The 22,613-nt window shown below is 41.6% G+C and overlaps 1 protein-coding gene across 7 annotated transcripts in view; it reads right to left on the bottom strand.

Annotated features, from left to right (window-relative positions):
* Positions 1-22,613, bottom strand: part of FNDC3B (fibronectin type III domain containing 3B) — a 362,026-nt gene that overhangs the window by 233,082 nt on the left and 106,331 nt on the right. For all 7 annotated transcript variants that reach the window (XM_070072505.1, XM_008266495.4, XM_008266496.4 and 4 more), the window contains one exon: positions 18,103-18,178. In XM_070072505.1, the coding sequence (XP_069928606.1) occupies positions 18,103-18,178 (76 nt within the window). The remainder of the gene's footprint in view (positions 1-18,102; positions 18,179-22,613) is intronic.

Consider the following 22,613-nt stretch of genomic DNA (forward strand, 5'->3'; position numbering starts at 1 on the left):
ATGAGCATGGGCAGAAGAGAACTCTACACACACACACACACACACACACACACACGCAGTAGAGGCACGACAAAGGCTGGCCGACCCCATCAGTCCTGGCAGACACAAAGAGCAAGAGCTAAGCGCCCCTGGAAAACAAAATCCCAAATACAAGATGCAGAGGCATCTCAAGGGAGCTATAGCAAGAGAGGCATCAGGAGCAAAGCAGAAAAGGAAAAAAATGCAGAGCCAGATGAAAAGCTCTTTGTGAAAAGGAAGCAGCAGCCGAAACAAATCAAGATGTTACAGGTAGGCAGAGGGTCAGTGATATAAAAGGCATTCCTTTTCAGTTTCAACCACTGGTAATAACGAAAAAGCAGCCCACCCATGGTTCCCGAGAGTCCTCGGCATCACACCTGCAGGGGCTGCGGCCTATCTCCATTGGCTGTCCCTAATGCCTAATGTTAGTCTGCTACATCTCGCTTTAAGCAAAACCAAGTAACTATTTCTACTTTGATTAGCTACCATAGGCTTTACATAAACATGAAGGGGCATCAAAAAGTTGATGGAGGTGCCAGGGTTGAGCCAGCACCCGCGACACCAGCATCCCATAGGAAGGACGGTTCCAGTCCCAGCTACTCCACTTCGGATCCAGCTCCCCTCTGCTGGAAAAGATGGCCCTCTGCAGGAAAAGATGGCCCAAGTGCTTGGGCCCCTGCACCCAGATGGAGTTCCAGGCTCCTGGCTCTGTCCTGACCCAGTCCAGGCCATTGAGGCATTTGGAGAGTGAACCAGCAGATGAAAGGTCTCTCTGTCTCTCCCTCTCTCTCTCTTTCTCTTTGTAACTCTGCCTTTCAAATAAACAAATCTTTAAAAAAAAAAACTGAGGAGAGAGGAATGAAAAGTTCATGTAAATTATGAACTCTGTGATGTTCTCTTGTATTTACCATGTTCATGGAAGAATAAAGCCCTGTTTAACTTCGGTAAGACTTCAAAACATCTAAAAAAATAAAAACCACCAAGTCTCCTATATGTATTGTACACCTGGAATATATTTAAATTAGTTATTATACAAGGCAAGTATTGGGAGACAGACGGGCTAGATCTAAAGGTAATATATCATGTGGTTAACGCTGTAGGCAAAAAAAAAAAGAAAGAAAGAAAGAAGGGGTGGGATGCAGAGCATAAGTAAGGAAAGCTAAATATTTTCTATATAAATGTTAGAAAGCACATAATAAAATGCTGAAGGCTGAAGTTGGCATCCTGTTGTTAATAGGATAATTCTGTAACAGTAAATACAACAGGGGAGAACAAAACAGAAGAGAAACCAAGGGATAACACTGGCAAACACACACATGTATGTCGCAAATACACATCTACATACAGAAACATGCACCTGTGTCTACATACATCCACACACTTACAGAAGCATGCACACAGTATATATGTGTATCTACACATGGATACACACTCATCTACAAGCTCACCAAAATAAATAAGCCTTTTGGCAGACTAAGACATTTTGCTGAGAAAATTAAACTAACAAAGAGCATCATAAGATTATGACTTGTATCTAAATCCTCCAGGGCATGCTAAGAAGTGATGATGTTTAAACAAATTAGTCATATTTCTACAACTGAGAAGTAAATAGAACAGAAGCTGTTTCAATTTTTTCACACACATGAAATGGCTATACAAAAAAATTAGGAAAAATCCACACAGGCCTGTGATTTTTTAAAAAGATCTAATTAAATCTAGATGAGAAAGTGAAAGCTCAATTAGTTTATTTCATCGATTCCAAGCAACCTTTTTTTACATTTATTTCATTGATTCCAAGTAACTTTTTTATTCACACTTTCACGTCTACTAAAAATAGAATTTATCTTACAGTCAGTTTAATTGCTATTTACTTTTTTCTAGAGTTACATAAAGTAGGGATGCATTTTAAAAATCAATGGCATAATAGATTCAATGACAGCAAACAATGCTAGGAAAGAAGGCAAAAAGGACAGCCATGTGTCATATAGTTGTAGGCTACATAGAGACATTTCTGTCAAAGATGTATCACATATACAATGATGGTCTCAAAAGATTATGGCACCTAGGGACACCATAGCTGTCTTCATTTATACATATACTTTATGATCTTCACACAACAAAATCAACTTAGGACGTACTTGTTAGAACGTATCCCGTCATTCAGGGAGCCATGACCATGTTACAGATGGGAGACAAACAGTAAGGTCATCTTACCAAGCACAGTGGGTAAGAGGGAGCAGGGGAGCAGAGCCAGTACTTACTTACACGGACCTCTGTGTCAGGCAGTACGCCGAGGATGGCTGAGTGCTGCTCTCTCTGCTTTTTTTCACTCACAAATAATTCAATACTCAGATACCAGTGACATAAAAACAAAATCCACCAAAGTTTCTCTGAAGTGTCATGCTAAATGTTTAGGACAATATTATGTTTAAAAATATACTGGACACCAATTATGTCTAAATCTCCAGGTATGGGACCCATGCAGTATTATTTTTTTTTTAAATCTCAAGTGATTCAAAAGTGCAGCCAAGGTTGACAACTGGTGATATTAAGCACATACAAAGTATATACACCAAATACACAAACTTTTAAGAGGCGGTCATTAAAATATAAAAGAAAAAATATACTCTGAGTAATTTTATTTCAAGTCAAATTAAGATATGCTAATAAAATTTTATAGAAATTAATGTAGTACCTAAAGGAAGAGTCTCAAATAACATTTCACTTTCAAACAGAAAAGGCTAGACAATGAAGCGCTTAAAGTCCGCCCACGTGAACCTATTTAGGTGAAGCTTTAGTATTTTCATGAAAACTGGGACAGGTAAATGGCAGAGGACACTAAAGGAATTAAATGAGAAAGGAAAGAGAAACCGGCCAGTAGGTAGAATTTTAGAAATTACCTGCTTCAATCATCTTATTTTCAGGCGACAAAATGAGGCCCTAACCTATGGAACCAGACTGAATAAAAAAGGAAGCTAAACCAGTATCAGAGGACTCTCCGCTTCTCAGAGCCAGGTTCTGACTGGTTTCTTCACTTAAAATAAAAGACAAAAATTAAAATTATCATCAAGTAATTTTTTTTAACTGGGTGAGTTCAAGTCCAATGACCTCTCATGTGAAAGTAAGTGGATTAAAAAATAAAAAGCTGCACAAAATTCACAGTACATGGAAGATGCAGTCAGTAAGATTTGCATCAACAAAGGGAAATAGGATTGAAATAAATTTAAAGAGGCCAAGATTAGCAAAGCTGCTTTACCCTTCCTTCTGAGCCATTTCCTATGTCTCCTAAATATATTATCCAGAGTTACTTTTCAGCACTTTGGCTCAAATTCTAAAGAATCTCATTTTCTTCAAAGTCTATTCTATGGTTAATTACTTGCATTCTAACTACTCTGGGTACAGCCAAGAAACAGGTAGAATGCACCTGTTGTTCTTGAGTTACAGCTGAGATGGAGGCTGGCATTCTATTCACTTCTGAGGAATGTTAATTGCTGATACCAGCTTGACAGGTGCAATAAGAAGAAAAATGATCAATGAACTCCACTCTAAAAACAGAACTCACCTACAGAATATGAGAAAACTTAGTTTTGTTCCATAATTTCAAAAAAGTTGGTCTGAAAATCAACAGTTTGACCCCTGAAATAGGTTTGTAAAACAGGACCCAAAGAAACTTCAAAATTTCTACAATGGTCCTCTGTCCACATGACAGGAAAAGAAAAAAAGATGATGATGATGATGTATACCCTCATCTTCCATGCTACTGAAGAATCACTCCCGGACCTCAACTGCTCTCACAGCTTGCTTCACCGCTCCTGCAGGCAGTATACACCACTCCAGATCACTGCTGCTGTAGAGTTCTCCTTATTTCAAATTCTGAGTCACTTCCTTTCTCCTCTGTTTTATGCTTTAAAACTTTCCTGTTTGGGGCCTGCACTGTCACATAGTAGGCCATACCTCCACCTGTGGCACAGGCATCCCATGTGGATTCGTGTCCCGGATGCTCTTCTTCCAACCCAACTCTCTGCTTACGGTCTGGCAAAGAAGTGGAAGATAGCCCAAGTGCTTGGGCCCCTGCATCCACGTGGGAGATCCAGAAGAAGCTCCTGGCTTTGGATGGCTCAGCTCTGGCCATTGCAGCCGTCTGAGGAGTGAACCAGCAGATAGAAGACAGCTTCTTGCTAAAGTGCGCCCTAGGAAGCATTAGATGATGACTACTTGAGTCCCTGTCACTCATATGGGAGACCTACATTTAGTTCTTCGCTCCTGGCTTTGGTCTGGCCCATCCCTGGCTGTTGTGGGTATTTGCACAGTAAATCTGCTAATGGAAGAACAATCATTCTCTATTTCTGCCACTGCTTTTAAATAAAAAAATAAGAAAAAAAAAATCTTGGTTTAATGAGGAAAGGGGGATCTCTGGGCACTTTATAAAGCTATGTAACTTCTTAAAGACTACCCCAAGATGAAGAGCCCAGGAGTGCAGTGTGTACAGTGTGATGTACTTGGGAACGTGCAGCAGCAGAGTTTCTTGAGCACTCCTGAGCTTCAGTTCACCAGAGATTCTCAAACTTCAGTGCCTATTAGAATTAACCTGGGATTTAGAAACTACTAGTGCCACTAATTCCCTAAAACAAGGATTCCCCTGAGCTGAAACTATATGACAGTTCTGCATAATTAACCTGGGCAATGACTTTTTTTTTTTTTTGACAGGCAGAGTTAGACAGTGAGAGAGACAGACAGAGAGAAAGGTCTTCCTTCCGTTGGTTCACCCTCCAAATGGCCGCTATGGCTGGCGCTGCGCCGATCTGAAGCCAGGAGCCAGGTGCTTCATCCTGGTCTCCCATGCAGGTGCAGGGGCCCAAGCACTTGGGCCATCCTCCACTGCACTCCCGGGCCACAGCAGAGAGCTGGACTGGAAGAGGAGCAACCAGGACAGAACCGGCGTCCCAACCAGAATTAGAACCCGGGGTGCTGGCACCGCAGCTGGAGGATTAGCCCAGTGAGCCGCAACGCCAGCGAACATTGACTTCTAAACATTTCATTTTAATTTCTCCCAGTAATCTGGCCGTGCAAAAGTTAGAAACTACAGTGTTTTGTTTTTGTTTTTGTTTTTTTTTACAGGCAGAGTGGACAGGTGGACAGGGAGAGAGAGACAGAGAGAAAGGTCTTCCTTTTGCCGTTGGTTCACCCTCCAATGGCCGCCGCGGCCGGCGCGCTGCGGCCGGCGCACCACGCTGATCCCACGGCAGGAGCCAGGAGCCAGGTGCTTTTCCTGGTCTCCCATGGGGTGCAGGGCCCAAGCACCTGGGCCATCCTCCACTGCACTCCCTGGCCACAGCAGAGAGCTGGCCTGGAAGAGGGGCAACCGGGACAGAATCCGGCGCCCCAACCGGGACTAGAACCCGGTGTGCCGGCGCCGCTAGGCGGAGGATTAGCCTAGTGAGCCGCGGCACCGGCCCTAACTGGGTTCTTGCTACCTCTGTGGGAGACCTACATTGAATTCCTGGCTCTTGGCAACAGTTTTGGGCATTTGGGGAAAGAACCAGCAAATGGGAGCTTGCTTGCTCTCTTTCATTCTCTATGAATGTGTTCATGCTTCTCAAATAAAGAAACAAAAAACGAATGCTTTACTCCAAGAAGTGGATTGTCTTGGTCATTAAGAATAAATTAACCAAACTAATCTCAGATCTTGTTTTCTAACTCAGGAGGTACAGTGCTATGCTTTTGCTATATTTTATTGGCTTTTTTTTTTTTACACTATTTCATGTTTACACTCAAAGACAATTTAAGTATATACACTTGAATACAATACCTGAGAAGATTGCTCCTCCTCAACCTGAGACAAGTTCTAGCTATGCCTAAGTACTTGTTTGGTTCACACTGTGCCATAATGTATCAGGAACAGAAAATTTACAATGTTAGACCCAGTATAAAACACAACGAGTCAATGTTCAAAAATCCAACCCTGGATGACTGTTAGCCTCTGCATCTCAAGAAATGAACAAAGGGTCAGCACTGTGGCTAGTAGGTTAAGCCTCTGCCTGCAGCACAGGCATCCTATATGGGAACCAGTTCAAGTCGTGGCTGCTCTACTTCTGATCCAGCTCTCTGCTAATGATCTGGGAAAGTAATGAACGATGGCCCCAAGTTCTTGGGCCTCTGTACCCACATGGGAGACCCAGAAGAAGATCCTGATTCCTGGCTTTGGATCAACCCAGCTCCAGCCACTGCAGCCATTTGTGGAGTGACCCACTAGATGGAAGACCTCTCTGTCTCACCTTTTCTCTGTAACTCTGTCTTTCAAATAATAACTCTTAAAAAAAAAAAAAAGAAATGAACATGCAGAGCTTAATTCAGCATTTACATAAGGTAAGCATATCCACTTTGATGAAAACTGTAAAACAAAATAGGAAACAAAATCCATCTGGTCAGTCCTTTAGCCAAGGATAACATTTTCACCTGAAGACATACTAGGAAAAATGATTATATATTTATCAAGTTTCTACTGCTATTTTTCCCAAAGACTTCTGCACCTGATGCTAGTCCTCCTCTTGTTGTTTACAAATATTAATATAAATTATTTACATACTAAATATAAATTATAATCTGCTGATACATGAAAATTGTTTAAAATAAAAACACAGAAATTCCTATAGCCAGAAAGAAACCACAAAAGTGATATTAACACGGGCTTTACAATACAATATTTTGAATATCCATAAAGATAACATATTTAATTGTGGAATGCTTCCATTTTAACTCAGAAACAAAAAGACTTGAATACTTGAGGATAAATCACTTTTCTCTCCAAATCACAGAAGGGGGTAGTTAGAGTGTGTCCAACCACACAAGAAACAAGGAGGGCATATTCAGAGAGCTCAAAATTACGAGTCATGCAGGTAACCGCACAAATACAGACGGTCCCCAGGGCCAGTTTTCCATGCTTAAATGGGTCCAGAAGAAAGGATCAGAACAGAGTCCCCAAGGGCCAGTGTTGTGGCACAGCAGGGTAAGCTGCTGCCTGTGACACCAGCATCCCATATCAGAGTGTTGGTTCCAGTACCGGATGCTCCCCTTCCAACCTAGCTGTTAATGTATCTGGGAAGGCAGCAGACAAGAGAAGGGTCAAGTACTGGGGCTCCTACTACCCATGTGGTAGACTAGGATGGAGTTCCTGGCTCCTAACTTCTACTTGGCCAACCGCTGGCTGTTGTGGCCATCTGGGGAGTGAACCAGTGGGTAGAAGATCCTTCTCTCTACCTCTTTGTCAATCTGCCTTTTAAATAAATCAGTCTTCAAAAGGCAGAGTCCTGGGGTCCAGCACTGTGGCTTAGTAGGCTAATCCCCCACCTGCAGTGCTGGCATCCACATGGGTGCCGGTTCCTGTCCTGGCAGCTTCTCTTCCAATCCAGCTCTCTGCTATGGCCTGAGAAAGGAGTACAAAATGGTGCAAGTGCTTGGGCCCCTGCACCCACATGCCAGACCCAGAAGAAACTCCTGGCTTCTTCCTGGCTTTGGATCAGCTCAGCTCCAGCCATTGCAGCATTTGGGGAGTAAACCAGCGGATGGAAGATCTTTTCTCTCTGTCTCTCCCTCTCTCTGTAACTCTGCCTCTCAAATAAATAAAACTTCAAAACAAACAAACAAAAAAAAGCAGAGTCCCCATTTACTCAACTATCTCCAAATCCTCACAAATCACTGAGAATTCTCTTTAATCCATTATGTCCCATCATCCTACATATAGAACACACAATGACTAAAATTGAGGAATAAAAATACAACTTATGGTAACTCTGAAATAAATATATCACTGAAATATTCACAGAATTCAAAACTTGGAATTTAATGGCTTAAAGAAGGAATACTCAAAATGAAGAACAAAACCAAATACACACACTTTTAAAAAGTATGGCTCTTTTACCCTCTTTGTTCATAGTAATGTTTGTCCAATTAGGACAGTGAGTACAAAATGTTCAGTAACTTTCATTTATGTTGAAGGACAAACATTTTTCTGAAAGACCATATCATCTCCCCATCTTAAAGAAATTGTACCACAGCTTATCCAGTGTCCATGGAGACTGTTCCCTCACTCTCTTCAGTGTGCTCTCATTGGTCACCTAACTGAGACATCTCTAAAGCCTCCTCCTGCTTCTTCATCCCACCCCTCTGCCACTACCCAGACCCCTCTCACCGCGCTGTTGATGGGAAAGGGAAAAACTATGATCCAGGTGTCATTTAATTCAGTAACCAGACTTACTGAAGTGTGCGTGTTTCCTGGTCAGACACAGAGTTTAGTGAATGCTTATTATTACAGATAAATGTGGTAACTTTAACTGCAAGAAAACATTAGTAAAATGACTCACCTAAGTTAAAATATGAGGAAACTTCAAAAAGTTGTAAAATATGGAATTAAAAAGTGAACTTATTTTGCTACAGAGATTTTAAAAGTCATACTTGGGTTTCAAAAAGTTTTGTACCTAAATAAATCTATCTTGTAAATCCATTTTACATGAACTTTTTGAAGTTCTCTTGTATTTGCTAATAACACAAAAATACAGCGTCTGGAGAAAGTTAGGGTAGCATTTATTATTAAATAGCCTTAAACATATTTTCCAAAATGTGTTCTCCAAGACTAATTATCTTAATTTGAAGAACTGAGGTAAAAATAACATTTAACTACCTCTGTACAACAAACAAACCAAAAAAAAAAAAAAAAACCCTTTCATGAATTAACTAAGAGAATTTTTCATGAATCTTGAACAGTATTGCTACAGTTGACTGTGCATGCCCTCCTCAAATGCAAATGTTGAGATTTTAACTGCCAAGATGATAATATTAGAAGCAAGGGCCTTTGGGAGGTGATTAGGCCATGCGGTAGGACCTCATGAATGAGATTAGCGCCCTTATTACAGAGATTCAAGAATGAATCCTGGTCCTTTCCACCATCTTGGGATGTAGTAAGAAAGTACTGGCTAGGAAGCAGAAACCAGGCCCTCTTCGGGCACCAAATAGGCCAGTGTCTTGATTTTAGACTCCCTGACATTCAAAGCTCTGAAAAATAAATTTCTCTATAGCACTTTGGGTACACTAGACTGAACAGACTAAGGGAAGTATATTAGAAAATGACTTTCCTTTATTCGGAATGCCTGGTGTGTGCCAGACACGATGGCGATATGGAGACAACTAAGATTTGACCCTTACTGGTGAAGAACTCAATCCAGTCTGCTTCAAAGTCACTTCTGACATGAACTCTTGTATTTCAAGTTGTAAGAATAAGAACAAGAGTAAAAAACAAAGAAAGAATAAAGCAAGAACTAAAAGACGTCAAACTGTGAAATAAAACGTGGCAGACAGCGGAGGTAATGTGACACTATTTGCTCTGCTGAAGTATCTGACATGCAAAGATTTGTGACATTTAAAGAACTCCAAGCATCAGTATCTCCAGAGATGACATTTTAATCACTTTTAACGAGCCTGGAGGCAAAAGGGTAAAGAAGCTATACTTCTAGTGCTTAATTTTTAAATACATCATTTTGAAGTGTTAGGATGGAAACAAACGATACGTAAAAAATCCTGTCAACTCAAGGTCACATGGCTTTCTGAAACACCTTAAAGTAAGAGATAATAAAAAGGAAGGGTCATTTAGTATCTGTCCATAATGAAGACCTAAAGCTTCATAATGGCTCTTTATTGGGCCCTCACTGTAACTCAAAATTTGTTTTTGGTGCTTTCTACACAGTATCTCCCTTAACGCTCAACAATCCTTCAAAGCAGGTGTTATACCAATTCTACAGGTAAGGTACCTGAAGTGTAGAGAAATTAAGGAGCTAGTTCTATAATATACAACTAACATGCAGGGAACTTCCAGACCAGACAAGCTCACTCCAAAACCTTTAATGATCATACCAATATGATCTTACTGCTTTCCATTTGTACTGCCTAAGAGCAGGCTGTACTAAATAAAGATTAAAAGAATGGAATTTAATGGAAATGTAAAAGGCAAGGCCTAAAGCAGGGGAGGCATACTCAGAGAAACTGCTTTACTGGATACAATAAGAGGTTGAAGCCTGTCTGAATAGGGCTGCTCAGGCAGAGTGTGAGAGTTAACTGCTATTATTCAAAAGAAAAGCTACAACCAAAGCCTCAACTACAACAAAACTTACTTTAAATGCATGAAACAGTGGGCCCATTGTTTTAGCTAAAATCCTATATCTGAAAAGTAGCCCACAGACCTCCATCTGAAATGTCTGAACTGGTGCCATCACCAGCAACCCCATAGAAGTAAATCGATTATAAATAAGCAATGTAATGGAGGCTAGAACATCAACTGATTTCCACAAGTAGGACAATAAATCACCCAGAATTAATCATGCATTCTCTCCAAGAAGAAAACAATCAGCAAAGATGTACACATCACTACTCTTCAATGATGATAACAATCATAATGGATCTCATAATCCCATCAAGTACGATCAGCATCCCCATTTTAAGAGGGGAAGGGACCAGGGAATCACACTACAGCTCCTTTACTCTGAAAACATAATACCAGTTAGCTTTTACATCTTCTAACAAATCAAATCACTAGAATTCTGCCTGGAGGAAAAGGCAAAAGTCTAGTGATGTTATAACAATGGGTAAAGTTTTTGTCGAATGGTTTGAAACCCCATCACTATGTAAACAAACATAAGAATAAACAAGAGAACCAGGAAGGTCAGAAGGAGAAAGGCAGAAAGCAGCAGAAAGACTGAGTACCGCCCTTACAAGGGGCCTAGCACCTCCTGGGGAAGTAGCAGCCTGGCACTTGGGGTAACCCAGTCCCGTGACCTTATTCAACCCCAGCACTCAACCCCAAACAGTTGTGCCCAGAATCCAAAGTTTTCCTCTCACCCCTTCCAGAAACTGGACTATACATTTTGGGTCCACAAGTATTTACCAGCCCTTGTGGTGTCCACCGGGCTGCTAAACTTCCAGATACTCCACAGCAAGCCGTGACCTATAAAAGGCCTATCAGGACAGCATGAGATGCCTATTTGCAACAAGTCACTGTGCATCTGTCTGTGTGTGGGGGAAAAGCTATCTCACCCTCAAAGTCCCCAAATATTTCCAAGATCAAGTATATTCCAAAGCTAAACGGGCTTTTTCTCTAATATTTCATGGGGAAATAATGCATCCCATCATGGGAAAATGAAAAAACTGAACAACAAAGCAAATACACACAGAGGTAAAAGACTCATTTGTTTTGAAGTCAACGTTTAACAGTTATAGGATGAGCTGAAAAGTTGGTGGAGGAATTCAGATTTTCCTAGAAACTCAGACTCTCTGGGCTCAGGGCCTCCCTGGAAGGATGGGAACTAATTCTCACCATACACAGCGCAGGCGCAGTCTGAAAGATGGGCTTGGCACTAAGGCTATCCTGGGCAAAAGACATGGCATTTTTAATTCTGAAATATTTTTCAAGTGAGACCTAACTGTTCACAATGACATCTTAGCTTGTTAGTAATCCCCACAAATGCTCCAAAGGCAAAGAAGTAAGCTTTCAAGGCAGTTTCTTAAGTAGAAAAACAAACTCACCAAATCTGTTCTTATAGTAATAGGAAGAACATTCCCATTCACAATACATTCTACCAGTCATTAAATCAATTGTGCATTTAATACAATCAAAGTTTGCAAAGATCCAGAAGGATCCATTAATAATTTCCATTTCAAACCACCTAAGTATTTTTGGTAAAAAAAAAAAATGCTTGTAAATTTAAGCCAAGGCAACTATTAGAAGCAGGCTTCAGTTACAAATGGCAGATCTCTTCCCAAGTTTTAAGTTAGCAAAACAGAATTATTCACTTGAAAGCAGAGTTTACATTAAAGGAATACAGCATATAGAAGCTTGCTTCTGAAAGTACATTCCATTTCAGTTTATAAACCCCAGCCATGACACCATTCATGTCATTTCACAATTTAAAAAAAAAAGCAAGAAACAACCTGAGTTCCCCAACACTTGTCATAAAATTTTTAGGAAGAATGAAAGGTCAGTGTTTAATGTGCTAAATAAGTCTAACAAATGCTCTGAAAGTACCCAACGTGGGAAAAAAAAATGTAGTGCATTAAGGTCCCTGTGACATTCTGGATGCTGAATCACACACAGAGGGGCGGGGGAGGGAAGACAAATGAGGAAATTCAGGAACGTGGAACCGCTCCGCTCTCAATGGTGTCATTCATCGAGCCACTGAGTTCATCAATGATACAGTTCCCACACTCACTGGAGCAGAGGAGAATTGGACACAGAGCTACAGAAGGCTTACAGAGAATGAGTAAGAGAGGACAAAGTTCCACATTCTAACGGCCTCAAGCTAAGGCCATTCTGGAGCAGAACCCTAACCTTCAAGTTTTCCTCCCACCTCACATTCTGCTGTCATTGAGTTATTTTGAGGTCTCAATCCACAGAACACAAGTTAGCAGAGTAAATCATCAGTGTAAAATATATCTGGATTATGTTGGACAAGAACTAAGAGCAGTAATTGTAAATATTATTATTTATTAAAATAATCGTGCTTCCTAAGCATTTTAATTTTTTTTTTACATCATCATGATATTCACCTATTTTCTTCAGGCCCAAATCTGTATATGACAGTCCTGAAACACATAAAATGTGTAGTATTACTTTAGGGTCATGGGGCCAGCACTGTGGCACAATGGGTAGAGTTGCTGAGTGATGCTGGCATCCCATATGGGTGTTGGGTTGAATTCCAACTGCTTCACTTCCAATCCAGCTCCCTGCTAATACTCCTGGGAAAGCAGCAGAAGGTGGCCTCGGTCCTTGGGCCCCTGTACCCACACAGGAGACCTGGAAGAAGCTCCTGGCTCCTGACTTTGGATCTGCCCAGCTCCAGCCATCGCAGCCTCTCTCTCTCTGTAAATTCAGCCTTTCAAATGAATACATAAATCTTAAATATATACATATATGTGTGTATATATATTTAAAGAGAGGGTCAAGATGAAAAAGACTTTAGAACTTCAACATGTAAATAACTAGTTAACTTCAATTATCTAAAAAATCTTAAATTTGAACACTCTGTAGAGACTTTAAACTCCCACCAAAACAGTAAAATGTGGAAGAAAAATCACCAGAGGGCCAGTGCTGCAGCACAGCAGGTAAAGGCCACTGGCTGCGATACTGGCATTCCATACTGGCGGCGGTTCATGTCCTGGCTGCTCCACTTCCAATCCAGCTCCCTGCTATTGCCCTGGGAAAGCAATGGAAGATGGTCCAAGCTCTTAGGCTCCAGCACCCACAAGGAGACCTGAAAGAAGTTCCTGGCTCCTGATAGCATCTGGGCCACTGCAGCCATCTGGGGAATGAACCAGCAGACAGAACACCTCTCTTTCTCTCCCTCTCTCCCTCCCTCTCTCCCTCCCTCCCTCTCTCTCCCCCTCTCCCCCCTCTCCCCCCTCTCCCCCCTCCCCCTCTCCTCCCTCCCTCCCTCCCTCTCTCCCTCTCTCCCTCTCTCCCTCTCTCCCTCGCTAACTTTCAAATAAGTAAGTCCTGAAATGATGGGGAAGGGAAGGGGAAGGAAATCCCCACCCGTGATGGTAACACCAGAGCCAGTCAAGACTCCAGTCAGTCATCACGAGGCTGTGTAGTTGGAGAATGGGCTGGGGGAGACACACTTCCTGTCACTGCCCAACTCCGAGTCTCGGTCAAGGGCTATGGAAAGCTTTACATGTACAACCAGGCTGTGCAGTGCTAACCTCTGCCTGCTTCTCCAGAATTCACAAAGAGATCGGATGCATGGCAGTGGCCGGGAGCGCTCTTTGACAAGACAGACCTAGTGCCCTCCAGGAAGCACAGTATTTGTTTTGGCTGTAGGACTTTACAGGGAACACAAAATGGCCCAGACAAAAAGATGACATGTGTGGACAGGAAGGAAGGCTGCATTGCCAGCACCTCAGCCCAGGCAAGGATATGAAAATAATGAGAAAGACCTGCAGCTGCCCTCTATTAATTCCTGAATTTAAGCAAAGGCAAGGATTCATATTGATTGCTCAGACTTTTTTTTCTCTTAACAATTAGTTCTTTATACAACATCATCTGGCCTAGGAAAGAACAATCTCTTGTCTAGGATGCCACAGGTATACTGCTGTCTCCAAGAGAGAATAAACTATGGCTTTCTATGGCCCCCTCAAGACCTATGATTCACGCTTCATGGAAAATATTGAGAAATATTCCATTAGAAATGAATCTGCTTTCACAGCATATTGTGTGTTTCCTGCATTTTTCCTCCTTCATTATCACCAAGGACATTCCTATGAAAACAAAACCTTTTCTCCCAGGGTAACCATATTCTTCAATATTAATATGCCACTCCTCCTTGCATCACATGGTCTGCTTGTGCAACCCTAACTCAAATATTATACTTTTGTTAACAATGTGTCCATCTTTTTCCCAAGATCCTGTCTTCACCATTCACTTTCACTCTGCAGACTGTCCTGCCCAAAATGTCTACTCCAGGAAAACACTTTGTTCTTGTCATAAGCCTGAAGACAGTGGTGTCCTCCCTGGGATAAAGCCACAGATCCAGGCAATAAAGAACTCAGGCTATTAGGAGACCAGCGCTGTGGCATAGCAGGTTAAGCCAACGGCTTCAGCACCAGCATCCCATATGGGTGCTAAAGGATCCTGGCTGCTCAACTTCCAATCCAGCTCTCTGCTAATGTGCCTGGGAAAGCAGCAGAAGATGGCCTATGTCCTTGGGCCCCTGCACTGATCTGGGAGACCTAGAAGAAGCTTCCAGCTCCTGGCTTCAGCCTGGCCCAGCCCCAGCCATGTGGCCATTTGGGGAGTGAACCAACGAATGAAGGATCTCTGTCTCTCTCTAACACTACTTTTCAGATAAATAAAATAAATATTTAAAAAACAGAAAGAACCCTGCTCCCCAAGTCCTAGCAGGGCACTTGAGTCCAAGTCCTGGCCCCTGTCATTCTGTCCTGTGCCACTTCAGTTCATCAGGCCAAGTACCACCAATGTCCTCAACAATGACAACTGCTGTATCTGGGTCTTCAGAGGAGAACAAAGACAAGGGAGGCAAAGATAAACAGCTTCCCAATATTGTTTAATCAAACACATTGCTGAAATCACTGAATGGCAGTCAGTGTCACTCATCTCTGAGCACTGTTGGGAGCAAGCATAGAAGCTCCCACTAGGAACGGATCAGTGTGCCTGCAACAGTTCCTGAAGAGTGTACCAGTTACTGACATGGACTCAAAGGAAAAAAGAAGTGGTGGAAGCAAGGTTAGTATGATGAGTATATACAAGCACAGAAATACACACACACACACACACACGTGCGCGCACATGTGTGCTCCTTATGACACTGAAAAGTAAATTGGGGTAGCATGAAAGGGTGGATTTTATATATATGGTCATTCAGTGATCTGCTTTTACAGATCCTGTTATACACATCGAGTCATAAGGGACACAGCCTACTGGCCAGTACATTAGCTCCAACGTTACCATCACCAAAGACTCAATGGTTTTCTTACTAAACTGAAAATCTCAGCTTTCTTCTATATTGTTCACTTTTCATCTAGTTTTTCTAGAGTGACCATTTTTTAAAGCTACCAAGAGGAATCTATAGTTCAAATATTTATATTGACAATATCTATTTATTATAGTATTTCAAGTAGGTAGAATATTCTAGATCTCATGTTATCTTAAAGTACTTACTTCCTCTCTCCCTTGAGCTAAAGTTTCATCATATTGTTCACTAATAAAGATTAGCATTTTGTTGTTGTTGTTTTAATTTTATTTTTATTTGAGAGAGAGAGAGAGAAACCTACAGCAGCCATGGCAGGAAACTAAAGCCAAGTGCAAAGAATTCAACCCAGGTCTCCCACGTGAGCTGCAGAGATCCAAGTATCTGATCCATCATCATCTGCTGCCTCCCAGGCTCTGCATTAGCAGAAAACTACAATCAATAGTGGAGCTGCTACGGTTTTTGTTTTTAAAAGGTTTAGAATACCAAAGATCAATTTCAGGGACACAAGGGTCAGAAAAACACAATCAGCAAAAAAAGGTCATCAATAAAATGATTAAATTAGCTCAGGCTGGCTGCAACTGAAACTCGCTAGGCTTGATTCTCTAAAACCATTCCTTTCTCCAAAATATCGTTCTAAATTTTTGTTTATAGATACCAAAAACAAGCAGTGAAACTCCAAAGCAGCATGCTCTGCTATTATGCAAGGTAACTGAAAAATGACTGCTTCCATGCAGCTTACTACAGGGAGCTTAAATGAGAGAACAGGGGCCAGCATTGTGGTTGGATAGTAAAAACACTGCCTGGGACATCAGCATCCCATACAGGTGCTGGTTCAAGGCACGGCTGCTCCACTTCCAATCTACTGACTGATTAAGGCCTAGGAAAGCAGTGGAAGATGGCCCAAGTATTTGGGCCTTTACCACCCACATGGGACACCAGATGAAGATTCTGGCTCCTGGCTTAAGCCTGGCCCAGCGCTGGCCACTGTGGCCATCTAGAGCATGAACCAGCAGATGGAAGATCTCCGTCTCTCTGTCCTTCTTTCTCTGTTATTCTTTCAAAATAAATACATAAATTTAAAAAAAAATCAAAGAAAATATAGTCATTCCTCATTTGTTTATGTATTTATAAACAAGTCCAGATATTAAAAAATAAGACTGCTTGTGCAATCCCCATCCAATCAGTGACCTAATACTGGCCTTAACTAAACGTCAATTCACCATTTGCCCCACATTCCCAATCAATGGCAAAAAGAGCTACTACAAACAGTGCTTTCCAACATGGTAGTGTTCAGAGGCTAACAATAGATCTGGATTATTATTCATACACAGAACTCCATATGCAGCAGAAGATGGAAGTAATTTCTTTCCAAAGTGAACTAGAAGGCCAGCGCCGCGGCTCACTGGGCTAATCCTCCACCTGCAGTGGAGTGCACCCCGGGTTCCAGTCCCGGTCGGGCCAGTGGATTCTGTCCTGGTTGCTCCTCTTCTAGGCCAGCTCTCTGCTGTGGCCTGGGAGTGCAGTGGGGGATGGCCCAAGTGCTTGGGCCCTGCATCCACATGGGAGACCAGGAGGAAGCACCTGGCTCCTGCCTTCGGATCAGCGCAGCGCACTGGCTGTGGCAGCCACTTGGGGGGTGAACCAGAGGAAAAAGGAAGACCTTTCTTTCTCTCTCTCTAACTCTGCCTGTTTAAAAAAAAAAAAAAAAAAAAAAAAAAGTGAACTAGAGAGAACAAGAATTGATGTGACACAACATGAAATTTGTGTCCTAGGAGATGTATTTAACTACACCCAAGGAGCCTCATTTATAGCTGGAATTTACTTGGATGACAAGATTCTATAGAGTCTAGAAAACACTGTAATACAAAGACTTCTGGAGATACTGAAAAGGGGTATTTCACATGTGGGAGGGACATGAATCTTTGGGGCCAAGGGTTGACTGTGAGCAGTCTTCTAAGATGGTTCCCCCGATCTGCCTGCCGGTGTTCAGGCCCCTGTTGACTTGCCCTAGAGTGTGGACTGGACCTGCTCTCTTGCCACTCCACCTGCCACATAGAAGCTGCTCCTGCCCACCCCCATTGTAAAGGCCCACTGAGCCAGGAACCCAAGGAAACTTCCTACCAAGTGGCTCTCGGAACTAAATCCTGCCAACAATCACTTTGGCGGGCCTGGAACCAGCTCTACCTCCAGAAACGCCTCAGAATGACGGAAATCCTACCCCAAATCTTGATGCTAGCTTTATAAGACAGCTGGAGCCACAGGACACATGTCCAAATCCCTGATCCACAGAAACCATTAACATAATAAATGGCTTCAATTTAAGTCACTAAACTGTGATGTGTTGCTCAGCAACACCTAATAGGACCCATACAGACTTTACCATTAAAAGCATCGTTTGAATAGTATCACAATAGATATTTAAAACTATCTGATGAAAAATCCAAGATATATTTTAATTCCAGAAAATTACAGGCAGACACACAGAGAAAAGTCTTACTCCCTTAAAATAATAAAGGACAAATCCTTTGATTCGAATGTTTATCACAAACTTCCTTACCTTGAATGCACTGAAGTGTCCCATCCTCTGCTCTGATTGTGAAAGTCTCACCTGGATTAACTTGAACGAGAATAACCTGCCAAAATAACACATTAATTTCAAGTTAATACTAAAACACTTGGGATTTTTCTTCAAGTTTTATTAATTTATATACTATACAAGAAGTAGGTGGCAAAGAATCTTGTATCAACACAAAATTCAAAAGTTAAAGTCTTAACATTGGTTCAAATTTGGGGCACAGAGTAGATAAATGCCTGTGAATTTAGCCAAGTAAAATCGCCTATGATGCATATGATGCTACATAAAAAATCAATTTACAAAAACAAACATTTTCTTTGGAAAGCACAATTCCTTTTTTCCTTTCATGAATTTAGAAACAGCTAAAGAAAGGAAACAAACATAAAGAACACAGTCTATGCTTATAAAGGAAAACTGTACCCAGAAATGAACTTTGACCTAACACTGTTGCATACCAGTGTACTGACTTGAGCTATAGGAACCTACTATATAACAACAGAAAGTGGTTTAAGAAAAATCTTGAGAAAAAGAAGTGTCTATTCATAGGATCTTGAAACAACAACGAACAGTATAAAATAAGTGAGTAACAGTGTAAGTAAATACCACCAGTCAAATGTTTAAATATATTACTAAAAGTATTTTAGAATGTAATATTAATTATTAGATGATTTATTATTACGAGAGGACCAAGAGGGGCAAAGGCAAAGTATGTTCTTTCAATAGTCTAAGTTTGAATTCAAATTAAAGGATAACAACAAGACAAGCAAAAATCACTAATTTATATCTACTTACAAATTAAAGAAAAGATCCAAAGTTTAAAACTGTAGTTAAAAATCGCCAAATACAAAGTTACCACTATTAAAAAAAATTGCTGCATACTACTGGAAATGGACAAGTTGTCAGTACCACATTTACCTCCCAGTTCTTGAAGCAGGCTGTGTTCCGCCTCTCAACCATGAAAACAGCATGCACACTGCTCCCCTTGTCTGCAGTGCTCTTCCTGTACTCCTCTCCTCCCTGCCCACCAGCTACCCTGCTCCTTCCTCACCAGCTATTCCTAGTCATCTTTCTAGCTTAGAATGCAGCATTTGCCTCTCAGGATAGGGCAGGTCTCCTACTGCATGGTCTCAAAAATAAAATAACAAAACGCTCTACTTCTTCCTGGAATTTACGCTGGCAATTCATTAGCTAAGTAATTATTTCAGTGTCAATCTTTTCTGCTTTAATGTAGGTACTACAAGATCCAGCTGTCTAGCCTAACATTGAACTAACAATGAATAAGTGCTCAATAACTACTTTCATTGAAGGGATCAAAGACATACAACATAAGGAAAATCACTGCAAACAATTATTTCAACTAAAAATTGGGCTCTCATGAAACAGAATTTGAAAGTCAACTTTATTTATTGTATATACCATAATTTATCTGTTTTGTAAACTATTTATTGAGATCAGAGTCTTCTTATCTCTAAAAACTAGACCGTTAGTATCCATTTATTTTGCTGCCTCTAATAATTCATCACAGGAGACACTGCTGGGATATTAAAATTTCTTAGTCAAGAGACATATTAACTGGAAAAAACAGGCTCGGTCAGGCAAAAGCAGCCCAAGCTTTATCCCGGGTACTCCTCATTATCTTGAATTATAAGTTATTTCAAGGCAATTTATTTTCCCTCTACAATAACTGTGTCAATAATCTTTCAGCCTGCAGTATTCAAATCCTCACTAATATAAACACTCTGTGCCATTGTAAAGACTCTAAAGGAAATCCCTTCAGATCTCTACAGTGATTAAAACATGCCTCTCTCTTTCTTGAAACTGAGCTTTTAACAACATTCCTTCAACATAAAAATCATTTGAGTTAACTTTATTTTTACATAAATACAGATCACAACTCAGTTACAATGGAATTAGACAACATTTCAATAAGGAAAACTATCCATGTCTTTTTAGTCCTTAGATCAATTAAAGCATCACTGGTAAACGGCAGAAACCATCTACTTTGAGGTTAAGTCTCCAGGGATTAACTAATTAGGGGGAAAAAAATCAGTCAGTGGACACCAAGACTCTATGTCCCAGATTTTCTTAGACAATCCCAAATTCATATTCTCTCTTCTATCACACTCCTGTCAGACAATATGTCCTGAATACCAGTTCTAAAAATATAACTCACCAGAATTATGGAAAGTCCCAGGCCAAAAAAAAAAAAAAAAAAGGATTTCTGAACTGGGGTACGCTGCAGATTGTCACATTATCTGCTTACCATATTGCAGGGAAAGTGTCTGTAACAGGTCCTTAGTAGTCACAACACTAGGATATATGCAAAGCATGGCCCGGGGCCATCCAGGCCCCAGAGTCCACTTTCGCCTTCCCCCTCTCTGCTTACTGAGTTTAGTTCCTGACCCCAGCCCCCACTCCCCACTTCTTCAGGGAGAAAGATGATAGGTAAAGGGCTTTTAAGCAACCTACTAAAATACCTCTCTTCAAATGTTTTCTTCAGGTAATTTTCACTGCTACTGAGTTGCTGTGGCAACCAGATTATAATCTACCAAGTTACCTAAGAAACCAGGCAAATCTCCTGTGTCCTAATACCAATTTTTCTTTGTAAGAGCAAAGGCATTACTTGAATAAACCATATTCATCTTGGCACTAAGATATTTCAAAAGAAAGCACTTTATTATACTGTGGGGCAGTGGGGAAAACCTTGCTGTTTTCACTGTCAGACAGACAAGGGTTCTGACACACCAGCCCAATGGCCTGTCCTGGCAATGGACAGGACCCCATGAGCCACAGCACCAGGCCTGGCTTCAGGGAATCTTGAGGAACCTCAGTCACACCCTGTCAGATGGCGCAACTGACCCACTTAACTTTTTGTGTCATTCAAATTAGTCAGACAGGGTCTCCCTTCTCTTTCTCTCCTTCTCCCTCTTCCTCTCTCCTACCCTCCAACCACAAAGCAGGACAAAACTGCTGCAAGTTCTCTAAAACACAGAAGGTAAAACATAATGTCACTGTCCAAACCTCATCATTTTTTGTCCACTTGCTAAGTATTTTTTTCCCAAAGTCAGCATTAAGCCCATTCATGCTGTACCCTAAGACTCGTCAGAAGAGAAAAAAAAGACAAAGATTTTAACCGCTGATAGATTTTTGTTCCCCAGAGATGTTAAAATAGAACCATGCTAATCAAATCATAGGAGCATACTTCAGGCTACTATTGCTTCATCAGATCTGTTTCAAATCCATTAGAGCTACCTGAACCAAGAAGCCCGAAAGAAACAGAAGGCAGTGTGTCTCAAGGCTTCAAGAAAAACAAGGAACCACTCTTTCCAAGTCTAAGGAAACAATACAACAAGTCAGAATAAATACAAGTGAACTAACAGCTGAACACAGCAATGCTGAAGAGAAGCGAGATGGAACAGATCTTCTTTTCCAGGAATAAATCCAAATCAACTCCGGTTTTACTCAGAAGAGAAAGGGAAAATGTAAAAGGCGGCAATGTAAACTCTGGGAGGCTGGTGAGCCAAAAGATCAGAAGTTATCTAAGATGCACCTGGAGACAAGTTCCTAATTTATTCCTCAAATGAAAACTCAGCAGCCACGTACACTCAGCAGTCACTGCAGCCAATCAGTGCACCCGAAAGCTTCTGCTGGGAGACAGCCTGCCTGCCTGAAGATGAAAGGTTCCATCTGCAGCACTGCTCAGTTATAGCCAATCCTCAGACAGCCCAGGTATAAACCATGCAGGGGAGGGGGGCACCTTGCTCTGAGAGCTTCTTCCACTTGCCACACTTTGGGAGGCTGCTCTGGCTGTTGCTTCTTGGGACCATCGTGTGTGGTAGTCCAACAGGTACCCTCAAGGGGAAGGAAATGATATAATCTAAAAGCTGCAGAAGAGTTTCAGGTAGGTAAGGATTCTACCAAGGAGGATCTCACAGTTTTAAGAAGCGACCTAGGGGCCGGCACTGTGACACAGCAGGTAAGGCCACCACCCGCAGCTCCGGCATCCCATATGGGCACCATTTGGAGTCCCAGCTGCTCCACTTCCAATGCAGCTCTCTGCTATGACCTGAGAAAGCAGTGGAACATGGCTCAAGTCTTGGGCTCCTGCACTCATGTGGGAGACCCAGAAAAAGCTCCTGGCTCCTGGCTTCAGATCAGCGCAGCTCTGGCTATTGCGGCCATCTGGGGAGTGAACCAGCAGATGGAAGACCTCTCTCTCTCTCTCTCTCTCTCTCTCTCTCTCTCTGCCTCTGCCTCTCTGTAATTCTGCCTTTCAAATAAATAAATAAATACATCTTAAAAGAAAAGAAGCAGCAGCAGCAACCTATGACTACGTGAGAAGAGGAGCAGTACCTATTCCTGGGGCTACAGCTTTCTTGAGACATAAACCATGCCTCCCACCCACCCACAAACCCTAGATTCCCAAACTCCAAGCTCTTCCCAAGCCCCTAGGTTCAAAATATCCATTCATGAATACCTTAAAACTGCCTGTG

Source organism: Oryctolagus cuniculus, chromosome 4 (genome assembly GCF_964237555.1).
Source record: "Oryctolagus cuniculus chromosome 4, mOryCun1.1, whole genome shotgun sequence".
NCBI classification, from domain to species: Eukaryota; Metazoa; Chordata; class Mammalia; order Lagomorpha; family Leporidae; genus Oryctolagus; species Oryctolagus cuniculus.